General features: G+C 39.7%; 1 protein-coding gene across 1 annotated transcript; it reads right to left on the bottom strand.

The window, feature by feature from the left end:
- Positions 1 to 10,343: 10,343 nt before the first annotated feature.
- LOC109218643 (aspartic proteinase CDR1-like) lies at positions 10,344 to 11,951 on the bottom strand. Its single transcript, XM_019383016.1, has one exon. It carries the CDS (start codon positions 11,821 to 11,823, stop codon positions 10,459 to 10,461), a length of 1,365 nt encoding a protein of 454 aa, XP_019238561.1. The 5' UTR covers positions 11,824 to 11,951; the 3' UTR covers positions 10,344 to 10,458.
- Positions 11,952 to 19,119: the final 7,168 nt, after the last annotated feature.

The raw sequence follows: 19,119 nt of genomic DNA, 5'->3' as shown, positions 1-19,119 counted from the left end.
GCCCCCAGCAGCAGCTCCTGCGAGGGGCAGAGGCCGAGGCCGTGCCAGAGGCCGAGGCCGGGGCAGAGCTCAGCCCCGAGCAGCAGTCCCAGCGGTACGGATGCAAACAATGCCCCCCCCACCCACCCACCCCAATCTTTCTCAAAGGAGATTGTATGATCTATCTCTGTTGGTGCGGTGAGCTCTCTTTTTGAATGTTCTTTAGTCGTCTTAGGAGATATTCTAGGAGTAGATGTTATAATTGTATTGACAGTAGTTAAGGTCTTACCATATCCTTTCTTATTATATGTGTGCTTTAATGGGTAATGGTGAAAGGCCGATTATAGTATATGTTCTGCATTAATGATGAGCACATGTTCTAAAAATCATAATAGTTCAGTGGATGTAATTAAAAAAGGTTTTTGACATTTTGTGTGTTGGTATTTGAAATATTTTTGAAAATACATATGCCTTCTAAACAATTCAGCTATTGCTAACCTCAGTCTTTGTCCTTTTCTGAAACTTCACTTTTGTATTGGATGAATTTCTTAGCATATAATTTTGAGTTAGTTGTTGTTAGAGATTGTGCGTCCACCAGACTGTATAGAGAACCGGGTTCTTTATGTGTTTCCTCAGAAAGTACTGATGAACCAAACTGTATAGCGATCCGGTCCTATATCAGTTTGGCACAGTGCTAAGTTTGTGTGAGACCACCGATCAGTAGAGTACCAGGTCCTTTATGGGGTTCTGCTGTAAATGCTAGTAAAGTTGTATGTAAATAAGGCCGAGGATTTTTACGTGGAAAAATCCCACACAAGGGGATCCAAAAAACCACGACCTACACCTGTAGGCTTTTAACTTCACTAACTTGCAATCTCCCTATTACAAGCCACTTTACAATAACCCTATTGCAAAGACTTCAACTAACTTGTGATGCTCTCATCACAAGCCACTCTATAACTATCCTAGTTACAAAGAATTTGACTAACTTGTGGTATTTTAACCACAAGCCACTTTGTCACACTACGGTTACAAAGGCTTTTGACTAACTTGTGATGTTTCCACCACAAGCCACTTTGTCACACTACGGTCACAAAGGCTTTTGCTTATGACTATCCCTAGTCACAACATAAACTCAGAAGTTTACGAATTTTGGTTTCTTCCTAAGACAACGCTTCTAAGAAAGCAAACTAGGAATTACAATGAAGAACACATAACAAAGACTCAACAACCTAAGGACTTAGGATGTCTTCGATCTTGGATCAGGTCCTTGAGGTTGAAGCAGCTTTGTTCTTGAGAGAGGTTCTTGAACACTTGAGAGAATATTTTCCTTTTCTGATTCTGCAAGTGTTGAACAAGAATCTTGTCCTTTGCATGAGGATTATGCTACACAAGACATTACCTTAGTGATGTCAATTCACAATGGTGATGTCCAATCTCAATGGGAAGTGACTGTTGCACTGTCTGCAGAACTGTTACGTGTACAGTTGCAGGCAGTCACTTTCTGCAGTTGCTTTCCAGCTATACTATTGACTTATACTTCTGTCAGGGGAACACTAAGATATCAGGTTCCTAATCTGGTTCCTGTGAACCTAAAGCACACTGCCCAGATTATCTTGAGTCGATTAACCTGAATGATTGTACCAGGCTATCTTGAGGTCCTTTGTCTGGTTCTCTCATGAAGTAAGTTGTTTTACCTTCCTTGATGGTATTTATACTTGTGTGACATCACTTACAATGATGTAAGCAAGGTAGGTAAAAAGCCTTCCATAGAAAGTTGACTGCTGCACTGTTTCTGTCCAGTAGCGTGTGCAGGTAGTAACTTTCATGCTGGAGAGTTGACTTCATACAGTCTCCTCGGGAACTGGTAGGGACCTGTTTCCTCAGCGGTTCCTTCCACTCTGAAGTGTTGATTTATATCCTACGCTGGATCCCAATCTGGAGTTTTGTGATCTCAAGGTCTTGTAGATGTATAACAGTTTCCGTATCTGGTTTTGGATGGTAAGTTTGTTAGATTATCAAAACATAAAGTAAAGTACCTATGCCCAAGGTACTTGTAACCTATCAATTTCCCCCTTTTGATGACGACAAACTTAGAATTGATCTTCCCCCTGAGAACCAGATCTCCACATTGTTCCCCCTACGAATCAGCCATATTCCTCATGAGAACCGAACCTAAGGAACTGATCACAACTAGTTCCTCAAGAATGTTTGGCAAATCATCAAAACTCAAAGTACCATAGCTTATCAATTTCCCCCTTTTTGATGAATGACAAACCCAAAATTATTCCCTGAGAATCAGGTTCCTTATCTGCACTGATCGCATCCGGTCCGTACCCAGTATGTTGAGAACGTTTGTCATCATCAAAACATGACATAGAGTAACTTAGATCAATTTTCCCTTTTTGATGATGACAAACATAAAATTATTATTCCTCTTGAGAACCAGATTCCTCACATGTTTCCCTGCAGATCAGACCTATAATCAACTTGTTTTCAGCACGTTCCCCCTACGAAGCAGAGCCATCAGCAACACGTTCCCCCTGCGAAGCAGAGCCATCTTTCATGCACAACACACATATCAATTCGATTATGTTCCTCCCCCATGTGGACACCTATATTACTTCCCCCTTTTGCCATCATCAAAAAGAATAACAGAAGAAGTACCACCAAAAAGAAGTTCAGCAACATTAACTCAGGCCACTTGGGCAACACGGCATAAACAATAACAAGAACAACAAGTGAATGTCAGTGCCCAAAATAGAGTGATTGCCCATAGTGGAGTAATTATGATAAAAGCACAGTAGCTTCAACAATACATAATATGACAATTTAAACAACTGAAGTACCAATGTCATCAAATATAGGGATCAAAAGAAGGTAAGAATTCAAGGGAATTGGGACGGAGTGAAGGACATGGATCACTGGGTAGGAAGAAAAGTAAGATGCTAAGGCTTTGATGAGCTTGTCCATTCGTTCATTTACTCCCATTTGATCAATGATCATCTGCTCTCTCAGTTCCTTTACCTGTTTCCTCAATCTTTCATTTTCACCCTTCAACTTAGCATTCTATTTTGCCAAGGGTCCTCGAGGACCAGGTTCTCAACCTATCTGAGTAGGTTGAACCATCAATCAGATCACCAAGAATCTCCCCAAATTTCATCTCATCAAGAACAGACTCAGTCCCATGCACATATAGCATCATAGTATCACGTAAAACATAGAAGTGTTTACTTCTTCTTTAGAAACATTGGGACTTGGAGGAACAAAGAGGTGAGTCTATCTTTGGAACTCAACAATGTTGAGAAGTTCCTCCATTTTTCAGCAATATTAGAGTCAACACTCTGCCTTACAGCACCTTTTGAGACTTCAACGTCTTCTCCCTCCAAATCTAATGGCTTAATCTTTTGCTTCTGTAAGAAACCAGGTTCCTCACTTACACTACCCTTTCTATCCCTGAGCAACCATGTCTCCCTCTTCTTCTTCTCAATCTGTTTACCCTTATCATCTGCTGCATCTTTCTCAGCTAACTTTCCTTTTTTTTCTTTTTTTTTAATTCTTTCTCACAGGAAAAGATTTCATTTCATTCTCTAATCACATCAGCAGCTCACACCACTTCACCATCAATCACCCTACTTTTCATGAATCCTTTTTACTGATCGAAAGTTCGTTTATACACAGAACTCAAGGAGAAAAAGATCATCATTAAAATTAACTTCATGAGAAGGAATTGAGGGATCAGGTCCCTCATTCAGTCCTCATATTCACCAATTTCTCCATTCTTCAACATTTCTACGAATCCAACCGCAACTTCAGCCTCACGCTCTAGAATATTAGATCTACCCTGTTCCCTTTCAGTTACACTTCCATCAAAATCTACCAAAGACTTCTTGGGGTTATGATTCTGATGGAGTTAGTTTTTTGGTAAGTGAGAGAGTTGGGTTCAGCTTTGGCATATTTGGAAAGAAGGATTACTTTGAGACAAGGTTGATTCTGGTTTTGTAGAAAAGACTCGGTTTTATTAGGGTGTATGATAGAGAAGTTCCTTTTTGGGGCAACTGGTCAGTTTAGAAAAGGTTTAACATTTTGGACTTCAAAAGTTAGGAGGAGAGACAGAAACAAATTGATGACATGACACTTCAGCAGCTTAAAAAGGCATATAAGTATTGAAGAGACTACTAACCTGAGTCACAGGAACCAGGTTCCGTGACTATTTTTGAAAATTTTGAGCAAGGACTCCTAGAAGTGCAATGTCACTCTTACTTGTTCTTGTCCTGAGACTGCCATATATGTATACCTTTAACAGTATAGATTTGAGTTATATGTTGCCGAAAAACACTTTATAGCATTGTACCTTTCCTTCTTAACATAGCCAATAATCAAGGGACCAGGTTCCTCTGTGCCATTTTGGAGATTCTAATGCTTCTCCTTCATCTTTCTGCTTGACTTGACTCATCAAATCAGTCTTTCCATTGGCAATATCTATAGCTTTACCAGGAGCATTTGTGAATTCTCCATCTTCATCTGTTTGGTTTTGTGACCCTTTTTCCATCATTGTTGAGAATAAAACATTTGCATCCAAAGGCTCTCGGGTACGTTAACTTGGCTTTTCTCCCATTGAGCAGTTCATAGAGAGACTTCTTGAGGAGGGACGTGATCATGCATTTGTTTATCAAGCAGCAAGCAGTGTTGACTGCTTCAGCCGATGAACCAGGTCCTCCATAACCAACTTGTTCAACAAGTAGAAACTCACATGCCCAGTTATCTTCACCATAATTCAGCATCATCATTCATTAACGGCACTTAGGCATGTTAGATCACAACCATGCCGGGACATAAAATCATCAGTGTAGACATTCTTGTATCTTTTGGCCACAAGCACCACCTCACTAGTCACAAGATTTGTGACTGTGCATATCTTGGACAAGAATTCCACTTTATTTCACACATTGTGTCCTTTTGTTGCAGCCTCGTAGGCTTTGTTTTCAGAGGAATATCCCAGAAAGATTCTTTCATCACTCTTGGCATCAAATTTACCAGGCTGATCCTTTCCATTGTAGAGAACAAAGCATTTGTACCCAAATGTTCTTAGGTGAGTCAGCTTGGGTTTCCTTCCAGTCAGCAACTCATAGGGGGTTTTGTTCAGGAGAGGTCTAATCATGCGCCTCTTTTCACTCCTGCTCAGTATTCCCATAGGAATTGCATGCTCCGTGTTCTTTGAACTTTGAATTTGACAGACCATGGACCAGGTCCTTCTTCATCAATATCTCCAGAAGTGGGAAACTTGTATCCCCCCAATCATTTATGCCAAGTCTTCAAATCATTATCAACTGCATTCAAGCAGCTCATATCTCCAGCTTAGACACAAACTTCTACCTTGTTTTTCTTCCTCATACCTCGAATGTACCCCTTCTTTCCATTTTCAAAAGGGTGCATCCCTTCCTTGCAGGGCTTTCCGTGAGAGAAAATTCATGGAATTTCCAGTCATGTACTTTGAGCATCTACTGTCCATGATCGATTGCAGTCTGCTTCCTCCCATTGTTCCCTGCACATCTAAATTATGGGTTAGATTTAGGAACCCAAACTAGTTTAGGTCCCTTTTTATGATAGAAGGGATGGATAAGGGCTTTTCTAGTCCATGCAGGCAGCATTGGTTTCTTACGAGCGGTACTTGGTCCCCTGTTAGTAGTCACTTTGTTAGTAAGCACTTTGTTTTTCTGAACAGATTGAGCCCTGGCCAGACAATTTTTTTTTGAAGTGCCCATTGTTCCCACAGTGGGTACACAGCCAGTTATCAGGAACTGTGACGTGCTTGCTGTGAGGGTTGTAAGGATTTTTCTCCTTTTGGAACCCGATTCCTTGCCTGTTTCCACTATTTTTGAAGTACATGGCAGTGACAGCATCTGAGGACCATGTCCACTTGAGAGATTTCTCAAGGTCACTTTTTACTCTCTTCAATTCAGCTTGAAGCTGCTTATTTTTCTCGAGTTCACCACATATCCTAGTTCTAGTAGCTTTCAACTCATTTTCAAGCCTAATGTGTTCCTCACTGGCTATCTCCTTTCCTTTTCCAGATTTTTTAGGTGTTAGCTTAGTCCAAGGTTTCACTATTATTTCCCTTAGGTCTGTAATTTCCGCCAAAAGATCATTCTTTTCTTTTCTGAAAATTTCAGTGGTTTTCTTATGGTTAGTAACTACAGCCACTAAGTCGACTCTAGTTTGTTCAGATTCTGCTGACTCTAAGGTCAAAGAATCTCTATCCTCCACAAAACTATGAAAGGCATTGATTAATACGTTAGCTAAAGACATGAGTTTTCTTGGAGAATAGGATTTCAGATTTCTCTAAACATCCCTAAAATTTACCTCTTTGTTGTCCTTGTCTTCATAATCATCTGGTTGTGCCATCCGCAAAGGTTGAGTCATATTCAGCTGGTCTTTTTCTCTTGAAGTTCTTGGAGAATTCTTGCTTCAAGAGAGGACAATTTTTCATGAGGTGTCCAGCCTTTCCGCACTTGTAACAAAGATCATTGTTCTTTAATCTGTTAGAGATGTCCCTTTCTAGCACTTCTCCATCTCTTCTGACCATCTTCTGAAACCTTTTGGTTAAGTAAGCCATGTAACTGTCTTCCTCACTCGAATCATTGTTAGCAACTTTAAGTACCCGGTACTTTTCCTTCTTTGGTTTTCTCCTTTCAAGATTTGGTGGAGCAGCCATGAGAATCCATCCTAGGTGTTATCCTGATAGGAAGAACCTGCTCTGATACCACTTGTTAGAGACTGTGCGTCCACCAGACTGTATGGAGAACCGGGTTCTCTATGTGTTTCCTCTGAAAGTACTGATGAACCAAACTGTATAGCGATCTGGTCCTATATCAGTTTGGTACAGTGTTAAGTTTGTGTGAGACCACTGATTAGTAGTACCAGGTCCTTTATGGGGTTCTGCTGTAAATGCTAGTAAAGTTGTATGTAAATAAGGCCGAGGATTTTTACGTGGAAAAATCCCACACAAGGGGATCAAAAAAACCACGATCTACACCTGTAGGCTTTAACGTCACTAACTTGCAATCTCCCTATTACAAGCCACTTTACAATGACCCTATTGCAAAGACTTCAACTAACTTGTGATGCTCTCATCACAAGCCACTCTATAACTATCCTAGTTACAAAGAATTTGACTAACTTGTGGTATTTTAACCACAAGCCACTTTGTCACACTACGGTTACAAAGGCTTTTGACTAACTTGTGATGTTTCCACCACAAGCCACTTTGTCACACTACGGTCACAAAGGTTTTTGCTTATGACTATCCCTAGTCACAACATAAACTCAAAAGTTTACGAATTTTGGTTTCTTCCTAAGACAACGCTTCTAAGAAAGCAAACTGGGAATTACAATGAAGAACACATAACAAAGACTCAACAACCTAAGGACTTAAGATGTCTTCGATCTTGGATCAGGTCCTTGAGGTTGAAGCAGCTTTGTTCTTGAGAGAGGTTCTTAAACACTTGAGAGAATATTTTCCTTTTCTGATTTTGCAAGTGTTGAACCAGAATCTTGTCCCTTGCATGAGGTTTATACTACACAAGACATTACCTTAGTGATGTCAATTCACAATGGTGATGTTCAATCTCAATGGGAAGTGACTGTTGCACTATCTGCAGAACTGTTACGTGTACAGTTGCAGGCAGTCACTTTCTGCAGTTGCTTTCCAGCTATACTGTTGACTTATACTTCTGTCAGGGGAACACTAAGATATCAGGTTCCTAATCTGGTTCCTGTGAACCTAAAGCACACTGCCCAGATTATCTTGAGTCGATTAACCTGAATGATTGTACCAGGCTATCTTGAGGTCTTTTGTCTGGTTCTCTCATGAAGTAAGTTGTTTTACCTTCCTTGATGGTATTTATACTTGTGTGACATTACTTATAATGATTTAAGCAAGGTAGGTAAAAAGCCTTCCATAGAAAGTTGACTGCTGCACTGTTCCTGTGCAGTAGCGTGTGCAGGTAGTAACTTTCATGCTGGAGAGTTGACTTCATACAGTCTCCTCGGGAACTGGTAGGGACCTGTTTCCTCAGCTGTTCCTTCCACTCTGAAGTGTTGAGTTATATCTTACGCTGGATCCCAATCTGGAGTTTTGTGATCTCAAGGTCTTGTAGATGTATAACAGGTTTCGTATCTGGTTCTGGATGGTAAGTTTGTTAGATCATCAAAACATAAAGTAAAGTACCTATGCCCAAGGTACTTGTAACCTATCAGTTGCTATTGTGTAGATTCAACTATCATCACCGACTTGAGAGTTCCCACATATGGTTGGACAACCCAAAATGATTTTCATGTCATGAGCTTTGTTGTACACGGAGGTAAAGGGAGTCACATTGTTACTGCTAGTTATTGTTTATATTCTTATATGTGTATATTTGTTAGTATTCTAAAAGGGGATAAAATAGCTTTTGTTGGACAAAATTATTGAATTGCAGAGAAGGTAACTTCTTATCGACTAGAGTGATAAAAGGAATAGTGTTTACCACGAAAGAAATGATGAAGCAGCTACAGACATGAATGGATAAAAGACGATTCTTTATAATTTATGCTTGACATTTGTTTGTCTTGCAACTCATTCGATCTACAGGATTGTAGGCATTGGAGGTTTGTTTCTTTGCCTTTGTTACATTTGTGGTATTTGATGGAAAAGAGCAGTGGCAAATTTGTGGCTAAATATAAATTTTATATAGTACCTAGTTGTTCTTTTACCCTTTTTTAACCTAAGGTTTTCTTTTTATTTAGAGACGCTGTATTTCTATTCAACTATATATAAATTAAGGTTCAAATATAATTTTAAACCCCTCGATTTTCAGTGATATATACCCTTTATTTTTAAAATTTACTGATTAGGTTTCCTGCTTATGATTGAAGTAATGTTAAAAGCCTCCATCTATTAATATTATTGTTATATGCTAGAGATTTGCTTTCTTAATTCAAATTCTAAGATTATAAAAAAGGTGAGTTGGCAGATTTGAAGATGTAGCAGGGAAGGAGGTAAAGAGGGACCATAAGATTGTAGTCTTAAATAAAATAATTAAGCACATGGAAATTTAATGTACGAGAAAAGAATGATTAATAGTAAAATGTGTTAATGGAGATCTTTCTTTCTTTTTTTTTTGTTTATTGAATGCAATGGAGATTCCCTTTTTGGAGGGATGGTAGTCGTTTTCCATTTTCCTGACCTGGAGATATGCTTAGATGGAAAAATATAACTATTATTTGGGTCTTTCCTTGAGCATGTTATTTGTTTTTCCTGCTTATATGCAGTTCCACATGGATCACAGTACGTTGTAAATTTCAATTTTGTGTTTGTTTTGTCAAAATTTATTACGCCTCCTAAATTTTACAATGTCCATGATTAATTTTTGAACATTAAGGTGTTAAACATTTTTTCATGAGATGAATTGAAATATGTAATAAATTTTCTGCTTTAAGAGTGCATCACAACGCCACTATTGATGAATATAATAACGTCACTATTGATGAATATAATAACGTAATAGAGGATGCAAATCTTACTGAAAGTTGTAACTTGAACAACAATACGTCCTAATAATATTGTCCCAATAACATTCTATGATCACATTGTTGGGCCCGTGCTTTAGCACGGGCAAGAACTATTTAGTTAATATATAAGTGAACTCTTTGTTTGGGTTGACATATAACTATGTTTTTCAAAATAAGATGAGTAAAATAATTAAAACTGTATCATATAAGTGTTATATGATATAAGGGTTTTCCACGTTTAGAGTATTATGGCAACCGAAGCCCAACAACTGGTATCAGAGTCCAGGTTCAGCGGAACGAGTATGGAGATGGCGGAGTGATGGTGCAGGGCGGTACGCACACAAGAAGAAGCTAGTTGCGGGCTTCGGTTGTCATAATACTCTAACAATGTGGGTGGCACACAGTAATCTCGAAAATTGACCCGTGGATCGTGGTAATGGGCCACGTGGAACTTAGTTCGAGGGGGAGATTGTTGGGTGTGCGAACAAAGTACCACATTGGTAGCTGAAAAGATTGGGAGTCTACATATAAGGTGTAGGCATCTCTTAATGGTGTGAGGCCTTTTGGGGAAAACCGTGCGGGCTTGGCCCAAAGCGGACAATATCACACCATGTTAAGAGTGTCATTGGGCCGTTTAAGCCCAACAATAAGATGGTTAAATCATAGTGATTGTTTTCCAAATTAATCAGCCCATTTTTTACAAAGTTGGTAATAAACTTTCACAATAATAAACTAATGAAAATCGACCAAAACACCAAGAGTAATAAAAACTGTCCATTAAACACATATAAAAGCTCCATTGGTAAGCATCAGATCGAAGTAATCTTAAGTCATTAACATTAACTGAATGACATTTGAATTACATTTGAATTCATTATACATATATTATGACTTTCAACCCCATCTCCACAATCCTAGCTAATTCCTTTAGTACTTAGTGCAGTCTGTAGGCAAGAAAGAGACTTTGTTGGCAACAAGATCATATCCAATTAGAAAATTGGCCTGCGCCAAGTTTCCAAATATAGAAACTTCCTCTACTGGCACTATTGTAAGACAAACCAAACCTTCCTCCACTTCGGCAAACGTGCTCGAAGGCGACAACTCTAAATCTGCATCTGTAAAATGTGCGACAATCTTGGGAGCATCAATAGTACCATTCTCAGACTCGTAACAGAGACCAAAAGTGCCCGAAGGATCATCCCTCCTAGTAGCATTGATCGAATCCACTAACATTGATTCCAAACTCGAGTAAAATTCACTAGGCAGCAACGTTAATGTCGTACCAGAATCAATTATAATGTTTCCTTGGCCATCATCACCAGCAGTAGAAGAAGTGATTTTAGTAGATTTGAAATCCACTATCTTATCTCCAATGTTAATACTTTCTAAATTTAGATAGTAGAACGTAGACGGTTCCTTTTTTATCAAGGGAGTTGAAACAACGTTAGGACCAGACACAGTGGCACTATCACCAAAGTTGATGTGACTTGTGGCATTGGAAATAGATGATTGTAATGGAATTGGAACTAAACAATAAGAGAATTTCCCATTGATTTCTTTATCCAATTGGTTGATAATTGAGACTTCACCACCACCTAAGCCAATAATACCAGAAGTATAATTATTGAACGTGCCACTATTGTCATGACCACAACCAAACACAACATTAGGAATAGAAACATTATTTCCAGAAGTAGAAGGAAATGTGAATTTCTCAAAAGCAAGATCACCAATAGTTTGTGATTGGTCACCATAACTCATTTGATATTCACAAATATTTCCTCTAACACAAGAAGAAGTCCCTAGTGATGCACATTCTTCAGTATTGCACCCTATGGTTTTATATGTAGAGCTTTGTTTGGAATCAAAAAGAGGGGATGATTGTTGGAAACAATTAGCGCAAGGCATACATTGTGTCCATGTTAAGTCACTACCAGTGTCAGCTATAGCTACAATTTCCACTGGTGGAGTTCCAACAGAGATTTTCATGAGATATTCTCCTGGGATTGGAAAAATATCCGATTGGATTGTGTCAGTAGTAGCAAAGGAAGATTTCTTGAAGAAGGAAGCACGAGAAAATGATCGATGGAAGGCGTTTCGAAGGCGGTTCGATGGAGTATTTGATGGGTTGTAGAAAGGCGAAAGAGAAGAATCCCGGTGGATAAGATCAAGAGTGAAGCCGTTTCCACCAGCATTGCTTATTATTTTGCGACAAGAAACCAAAGAAAGGTGGAAAAAGGCTAGAAAGACTAATGTGGAAAAGAGAGTGCTAGCTTTAGTATTCATCTTCATGACTATAGGGTTTATGAGATTAGATATGGTTTTCAGAAATGATGAAGAAAAAGCTTGTGATTACCATTTTATAGGTGAAAATAAGCGAATGGGAATGCATGTAAGAATATAGAAAGTCAAAAGGACATAATAACTTGGAAGAAATGGTAAAGACACCAAATGCAGAGTATAAGAAGTGAAACATTTTTTGAAAATTAAAGAAGAACTAAATTAAAGAAGAATTAAATTAAAGAAGAATACATGAGGAGTTTCATTTTCCTTAGAAGAGACAAGAATATTTTTAAGTGACTATGTCCAAAATGATTCATTTAATATACTCTTTTTTCCCAATATTTACATTCACACCATGTGTAATACCATGCATTGATTTTCTAGGCATGGATTGTTTTGCTTACGTTAAGAAATATAACATGATAATCATTATATAAACATTTAATACTGCATGTGTACGAGTTTTGACCTATTACCTTCCTGCCGTAGAAAAACTTTCTAATAAACGATATGTTCACGTAACATAAGTTTTTGTATGGTTTTAGAACAATGAATTTTGGAAGTTTTCTCACTTAGGAATAAATGAACTCCCATTTGAATGCAACATGTCATACATTTACCCTTTTGCCTTCCATTAATGACCCCTCTCCCCTCCCCCCCCCCCCCCAAATAAAAAAAGGCACACACACATCCAAAGTGGATTCGATATATTAAAAGGAAAAAGAATGCAATCTATCATTGCTAACAGATAAAATGAAGGCAATGATAGTAATTACATAACACTACTAGAAAACTGCGAAAAATCGTTCAGTAATATCGATCCAAATCGGTTAGAAAACTGGAAAAATTTATCGGTTTTGACCAACTTTAATCCGTCGAAATTAGACTAATCGGTAATAAATAGCGACCGAAGTCGGTCGCAATTTTCAATCAATTTCGGTCGGTCAATTAAATTTCATAAATGACCAAAAAAGAAAAAACCAACCGAAGTCGATCGGTATTTTTAGTTATGTAATTAAAAAATGTACTGTCTGCAAATCAATCCGGGGTCTGTATTGTGGCAGGATATTATTCTACCACTAGACCATTGGTACATTTTGATTTAAGAATTTATTATTTTATTTGTACTCTTTCATTGCATCTTCGCGCAAAAATAACGGACCGATTTCGGTTGGTTTTACTAAAAATATAATATTACGGATCGAAGTCAGTCGATTTTTTAAAATGATCGACAGAAATAACCGACTGATTTCGGTTGGTTTTTTAAATATTAATTTTAATTTATTTTACATGAAAAACCGACCAAAGTTGGTCGGTTTCTTAAAAATAAATTTCGCGGGACGCCAAAATAGTTTCCTCCATTTTTGCGCCAAAAAGAAATGCCCAAAGTTGGTCGGTTTCGTAAAAAAAAAATTTTGAACGCGGTCTGTTTTGGCCAAATTTCTAGTAGTTTAGTAAGATATTTTTAAAATTTAAAATAAATTTTAAATAAAATTAAATAAGTATTTTATGTGTGTGTGGGTGGGTGTGTTAGGGGGGGGGGGGGGAGGGACTGCTAAATAAATTTTAACGTGTGACAAGTATACGTTTATCTAAGAAATATTACTATGTATATTAAAATACATATTTTACGGTTGAAAATAAATTGTAGTAATATCTTAAAGAATAAATGGTCCAATTGCAAGTCTGAAATTAACCAACTGACGTGAATATAATCTAGAATTCAGGATTGGTTTCCTTTTTACAAGACGAAAAAAGATATATAAATATGAGATGTGAACCATATTTACACTCTTTTAAATCCTGATGTATGTAAGCTTTCCAAAGATAAAATAGAGTTCTTTGCGTTTTAAACTCTAACGTATGTAGTCTTTTTTAATTTACATTGTATCTTTTCTTTTTTTTAAAATAATTTGCGCCCTAACTTTTTTATTTTCTAGTAAAATCATAAGGAAGACTTTCTTAGGGAAAAAGTTGGGTATTTTCATATATACTTACATTTTGGGTCACTATTGAAGTTATATTGCATTGCACAAAATTTTACAAAATATACCCCTCGACTTTGAAGTAGTACAATATCTTCAATGCAACTTAAGAAATCAAATCTGATGTTCTTCTATCTTGCAAACGTAACTTCGTAAATTCAAATTTTAAGTAGTTCAATCTATTGAATGCAATTTCAAATTTCGAATCTTAAGTTCTGAAACATAAACTTGTCATTCGAATAATTTCAACAATCCAATACACAATCCAGTGCCCAAATCTACTCTAAATGAGCTCTAATTTGAAACATAACTTTCAAACATCATAAAGAATAATGCTCAATCATCAAATTATCAAAATGTTTACCTCGAAAAATGTGAGTAACAATTAAAGATAATTTGTGGTTTTAAAGATATGTGATTTATTCTAATACCAGTGAATATACAAGTAATATTAAGTTTAAGTAAGAAGAATTGATGAGCCAAACCAGTGTTGTTAGAGCAATAAGGACCTCGAGCTCGATTATCTCAGGGGCCTCAAGATGAGCTAAGAGCAATAAAGTATGAACAATAATGCAAAGACAATAAGGGTGAACAACAATTATCGAGCACGGTAAACAAGAAAAACAGAGTAGAGTGTTCTATTGCGGTCAATGAGATCCCCCTTACAAATGATTGGGGTCCCCTTTATATAGGGAGGAAAACCCTAATACAGTACATTTCCAATTATGGTAAAGAATTCTATTGGTACAACTGTATAACGACCTAGTACGGACTTGTACTATTTCGTACAAATCTTATCCTATAATTCATGCCCTGACCCACGTGTCCTTGAGAAATTTCCGCTCTTTCTTGAGTGTCTTCGAGATTGTACTGCCCTCGAAGTAGGTCAAGACGGGTTCCGATTTGCTTCTCGAGGTGCGCTCATCCGGGCCTGGCTTGATTCTTACTTCGAGCTTCCAGAACTCGGGCTCGGAGTGTAACCAAGTCTTCGAAATCGGGCTCTCCGATTCCTACCGTATACAGATAGTCCCTACATTTCTTAGAATGTAATGATATGAAAAGATTTGGATTCGTGAAAACCTTAGTGATGATTTCATCCCCGTGATGCAAGCGTTCGAACTGACCGAAACATCTCGTCGGTCCACTTCCCCAAAAACATTGAATGCATGCCAGTATTGGTCAGCCACTAATGCCGCTGAACCGTCGTTGCCCCTCTATAAATATGAGGCGATTCTTCTAAGTAAAGAACTTTAATCTTTCTTCACCCCTTTTCCATCTTCATCTTTTTCTCCAAACACCCATTTCCTCCGCCTCGTTAAGCGTCGTAAAACACCAAGCTCTTGCCGAAAACACCACATCCCTATGCACCCGTATTATTTTGCTTACAACCATGGCCAAAACTTCCAAGACGGTCCCCAAAAAGGATAAAGCATCTTCTTCTTTTGCCTCCCGGACGGCCAAACCGGTGGTGCCGCCAACGCTTGAGGAAATCACCCCTGGTAATTGCATTATTAAGAAAGACTTCAATATCCAGAATCCTCCCGATGTCGCAGGCGGATGCGAGCACGTATCTCGATATATTAGCTTGATAACGAAGAAGCTTACCAAGGATGTAACGAGGGAATGTTGCTGGGGAGATGAGGCTGAGGTTCAGATCCCGAGCCCCGATGAAAGCATTACTACCCACAAGGAGGAGTTTTTGACTGTTTACACTTACCCCTTTACACTGGGTCCCTTCGATCCGGTGGTGATCGACTTCTGCAAAACGTACGAAGTCACCCTCGGTCAGATTCACCCTTCCTTTTGGTGTATCGTGATCATGTTGCGGTATTTTTCTGAAAAGGCCAAGGGTTTGGAATTCACCCTCAGCCACATGGTTTGATTGTATCGTCCCCAGTTATTTCGAGGGCTCATCAAGCGGCAACTCCGAACAACGAAATCCTTCTTTGCCAGTACTGACGAACCCAAAGATCGGGGTTGGATGAGCTGATTTGTTAGAGTAAGAACTTTGGACGTCATCCCCGAGGATAAAATGTTGTTCCTGGAGAGATGGAACTTTAACCGCAAGTGGAGCTCGTATTCCCTGTATCTATTCAAATTTTGGTTCCATATTCCATAACTCTTATATCTTTCTTTTGGAAGCCAATGCTTCGGCGCTCCCAACGGTGCCCGACCTCAAGGATTGGGTCCGAAAGTTAGCTGCCACTTCTTCATATGATGAGCGCAAGTGGCGTGAACTAGCGAAGGGCCAATGGGAGGCCAAGAACCACAGTAAGTGCCTTTCAGTAGTTTCAACACTTTCCATATATTGGCGGCGTTTTTACTTACTCATGCTTGCCTGTGCAGGCCTTGGGTATTCGTTCGAGATGAGGCCCGCTCCGACCGGGGAAATACCAAGCCTTCAAATTCGAAGTCCGAGAAGGACAATAAAATAAAAAAGGGCCTCGAAACTTGAAGACCCTCAAGACAAGAAAACCCCCGCTCGAAGGCTGCGGAAAAGATTTGCACAAACGGGTGCAGACTCGGACCACGACTCCCCGGATGATGAAGAAAATGATGATGAAGAGTCGGCATTGGTTACTCGAACCAGGAAGCCAGCCGAGGTTGCCAAGCCTTCCGAATCGGAAACCTCGTCCTGTGGTGAGGATGCCCCGAGGGAAGAAACGGGCAAGGCCCCTGCATCCCCAGAGGTCGAGATTGTCCTCAGTCTTCAACAACTATACCGGAGGGGGTAAATGTTGAGACCCCAATGCTAATGAGACCGCCCCGAGTGAAGAGCTCGGGGCCGCAACAACAGGTCATTCCCTTTCTTTGCCGACTTATTTCGAGGGGGTAATTGAAGAAGCCTCTGCGTAAACTCGATCCAAGCAAGGTCATCGAGGAAGATCCTTTCCAGGGTTGATACGCTGGGATTGAGGATGTCGATTACCTAAATGATGCGTCCACTATCTTTGAAGAGGCTCAACATCTCCTTTCCTGAGTAAGTACTTACCTTTAGTATTGCAATTTTTTCTTTCTTTTCTTTCGACTGATATGTCTCCGTTTCATGTATAGGACATCGCAAAGTTTAGAGCCAAGATGAGCCAATGTGAGGCCGAGCTCAAGAAATTTTCGGGCGAAGAGAAGGACTTGAGGCTCCTCTGTAGCCAGAAGGAAGAGGAGCTTAAGGATCTCCGAACCGCATTGGCCAAAGCTCAAAAAAGCGAGTCCGAGCTAGATGAGCAGGTAACTGTGATTTCATCAAAGTTCGACCTTCTTGGCCCTACTTCGGAGGCTAATACATCAATATCTCAGCTGCAGCAAAAGCTAGATACGATTGGGCAGCTTCGGGGTGAGGTAGATCAAGTTCGTGCTGATTGTCATCAGCGGAAGAAGAACATGAATCAACTTGCTGCCGAAAAGGAAGTTGTTACGTCCCAACTAGTGTCGGCTGAAGCTCAGCTCCGAGGCGTTGAAGAGAAGGGTCTGGCTCAAGCCAGGAAAATTGAGGGGTTAGAGGCCGAGCTGGCTAAAGCCCGGGCCGAAGCTGCACAGTAAGGTTAAAGCTATACAGGCTAAAGCCGAAGCTGAGAAGACGAAGGCTGCGGCCGATAAATCCGTTGCTATATACTTGAAGGAAACCGCGACCGTTCAAGCTGAGTTGACGGAAGCCTCCGACCGGGGAAGACGGAGCAATGAATTAGCTAAGTGCCAAGCCCGGAGGGAGACTCTCGAAGAAATCCATGCCCGAGGGTTCAACCTCGCCGGGGAGATAGCCGAAGCAAAGGCGCGAGAAACCGATGCTAGGTTTCTTGTCTCCTACGATGACGAGGATGTGGTGAGTGGCTTCGGGGACGAGGAAGGTGAAGAAGATGTTTCCAAAGGAGAGGAGATTCCCGAAGATAGAGTCGCTGGAGACGTAGTTTCTGAAGACGACACTCCCGGGGGTGTGACCCCGAAAATAGATTAGGATTTCATTCTTGTACAAGGGCCTGTTGTGAGCGTTGTAAATATGTTTTGTAATTTTACCTTATGAATATAAAGTATCGTTTTGTTCTATCCTTGATTTATGTTGACTTTTATTTCATCCCCGTTTGTGGAAAATTCTGATGATTCAAATATTTAGTTCGAGTATTGGTTCAAACTCGTAATAAACCCTTAGGTTTTTATTGCTCAAGATCATACCCCTTAAGGTTTTAGAAGATCCTCAAGCTAATCTTAAAATCAATTTGATGCGAGCTCGGAACAATGGGGCCTTTGGGTCCGAGTTGAATAAGAACGGAATCTCGGACTCCCATAAGCTTTTGGCCCTATATCTCTTTAAAGCTGGCCATTAGGCTCTTGTATATCGGCCCTTAGGCTCTTTTAAAATTAGCCCTTAGGCTCTTTAAGTTGGGCCGTTTCGGCCTCTAAAATGGCTATACAATTTTTCCCTCATTTCGACTAAAAGACTTAGTGGAATTTTAGTTATGTGTTTTTGTACCCGTTGGGTTTTTTGAAGGTTCAACGTATCAGAACCTTATTAGTCATCTTGTTTGTGTAGAAATAATCTAATTCCTCTTGAGGTTTTTCTGAAGGCTGGTATTATCGAAGCCTTTGGATTTTTTGGGGGTTGAATTTATCGAAGCCCTTTATATTTTGATTTTGTCGGGGGTAGCCTGATTTAACCAGTTTTTCAATATTTGTAGGCCTTTAACTTATAGCGGAAATCGGACGTCTTTAAAATAAGACAAAGGGATAACGAGATGCTAAGGGAGTTCGGGTCCCGGTTTCAGATGGAAGGATTGGAGTTACCACCGGTATCCAATGACTGGGCAATTCAGGCCTTTATGCAAGGTTTGAATGAAAGAAGTTCGATTTCATCTCGACAGCTAAAGCAGAACTTGATCGAATATCCAGCTGTGACATGGTCAGATGTGCACAATCGTTATCAGTCAAAATTAGGGTCGAGGACGACCATTTAGGAGCCCCCCAGGCTCAGTTCATCCTAATAGATTCGCAGCCAAGCCCCCTAGGGACACAGACCGGGGATCAAGATTCAACAAAGAACGGTATCCACCATATGCCAATCGAAGAAACAACGGCTCGAGCCACAACACCTCTCAGAGCGATCGAAGAAATGACCGAGGTCAAAGTTCTCAAGGACTCATGAGCAAGAACGGGTTCGATAAGCACGCCGACCCCGTCGAGGTCCCTCGATTATTAGAGTACAACTTCAGCATATATGCATTAGGGATCGTCTCAGATATTGGGAGAATCAAAGATACTAAGTAGCCCAGGCCAATACAGACTGATCCCTCCCAAAGAAACCCTAACTTGATGTGAAAGTATCATGATACAC

This window comes from Nicotiana attenuata, unplaced genomic scaffold (assembly GCF_001879085.1).
Source record: "Nicotiana attenuata strain UT unplaced genomic scaffold, NIATTr2, whole genome shotgun sequence".
NCBI lineage: Eukaryota > Viridiplantae > Streptophyta > Magnoliopsida > Solanales > Solanaceae > Nicotiana > Nicotiana attenuata.
The sequence above is the reverse complement of the archived record's forward strand: the minus strand, read 5'-3'. Positions and strand labels throughout refer to the sequence as shown.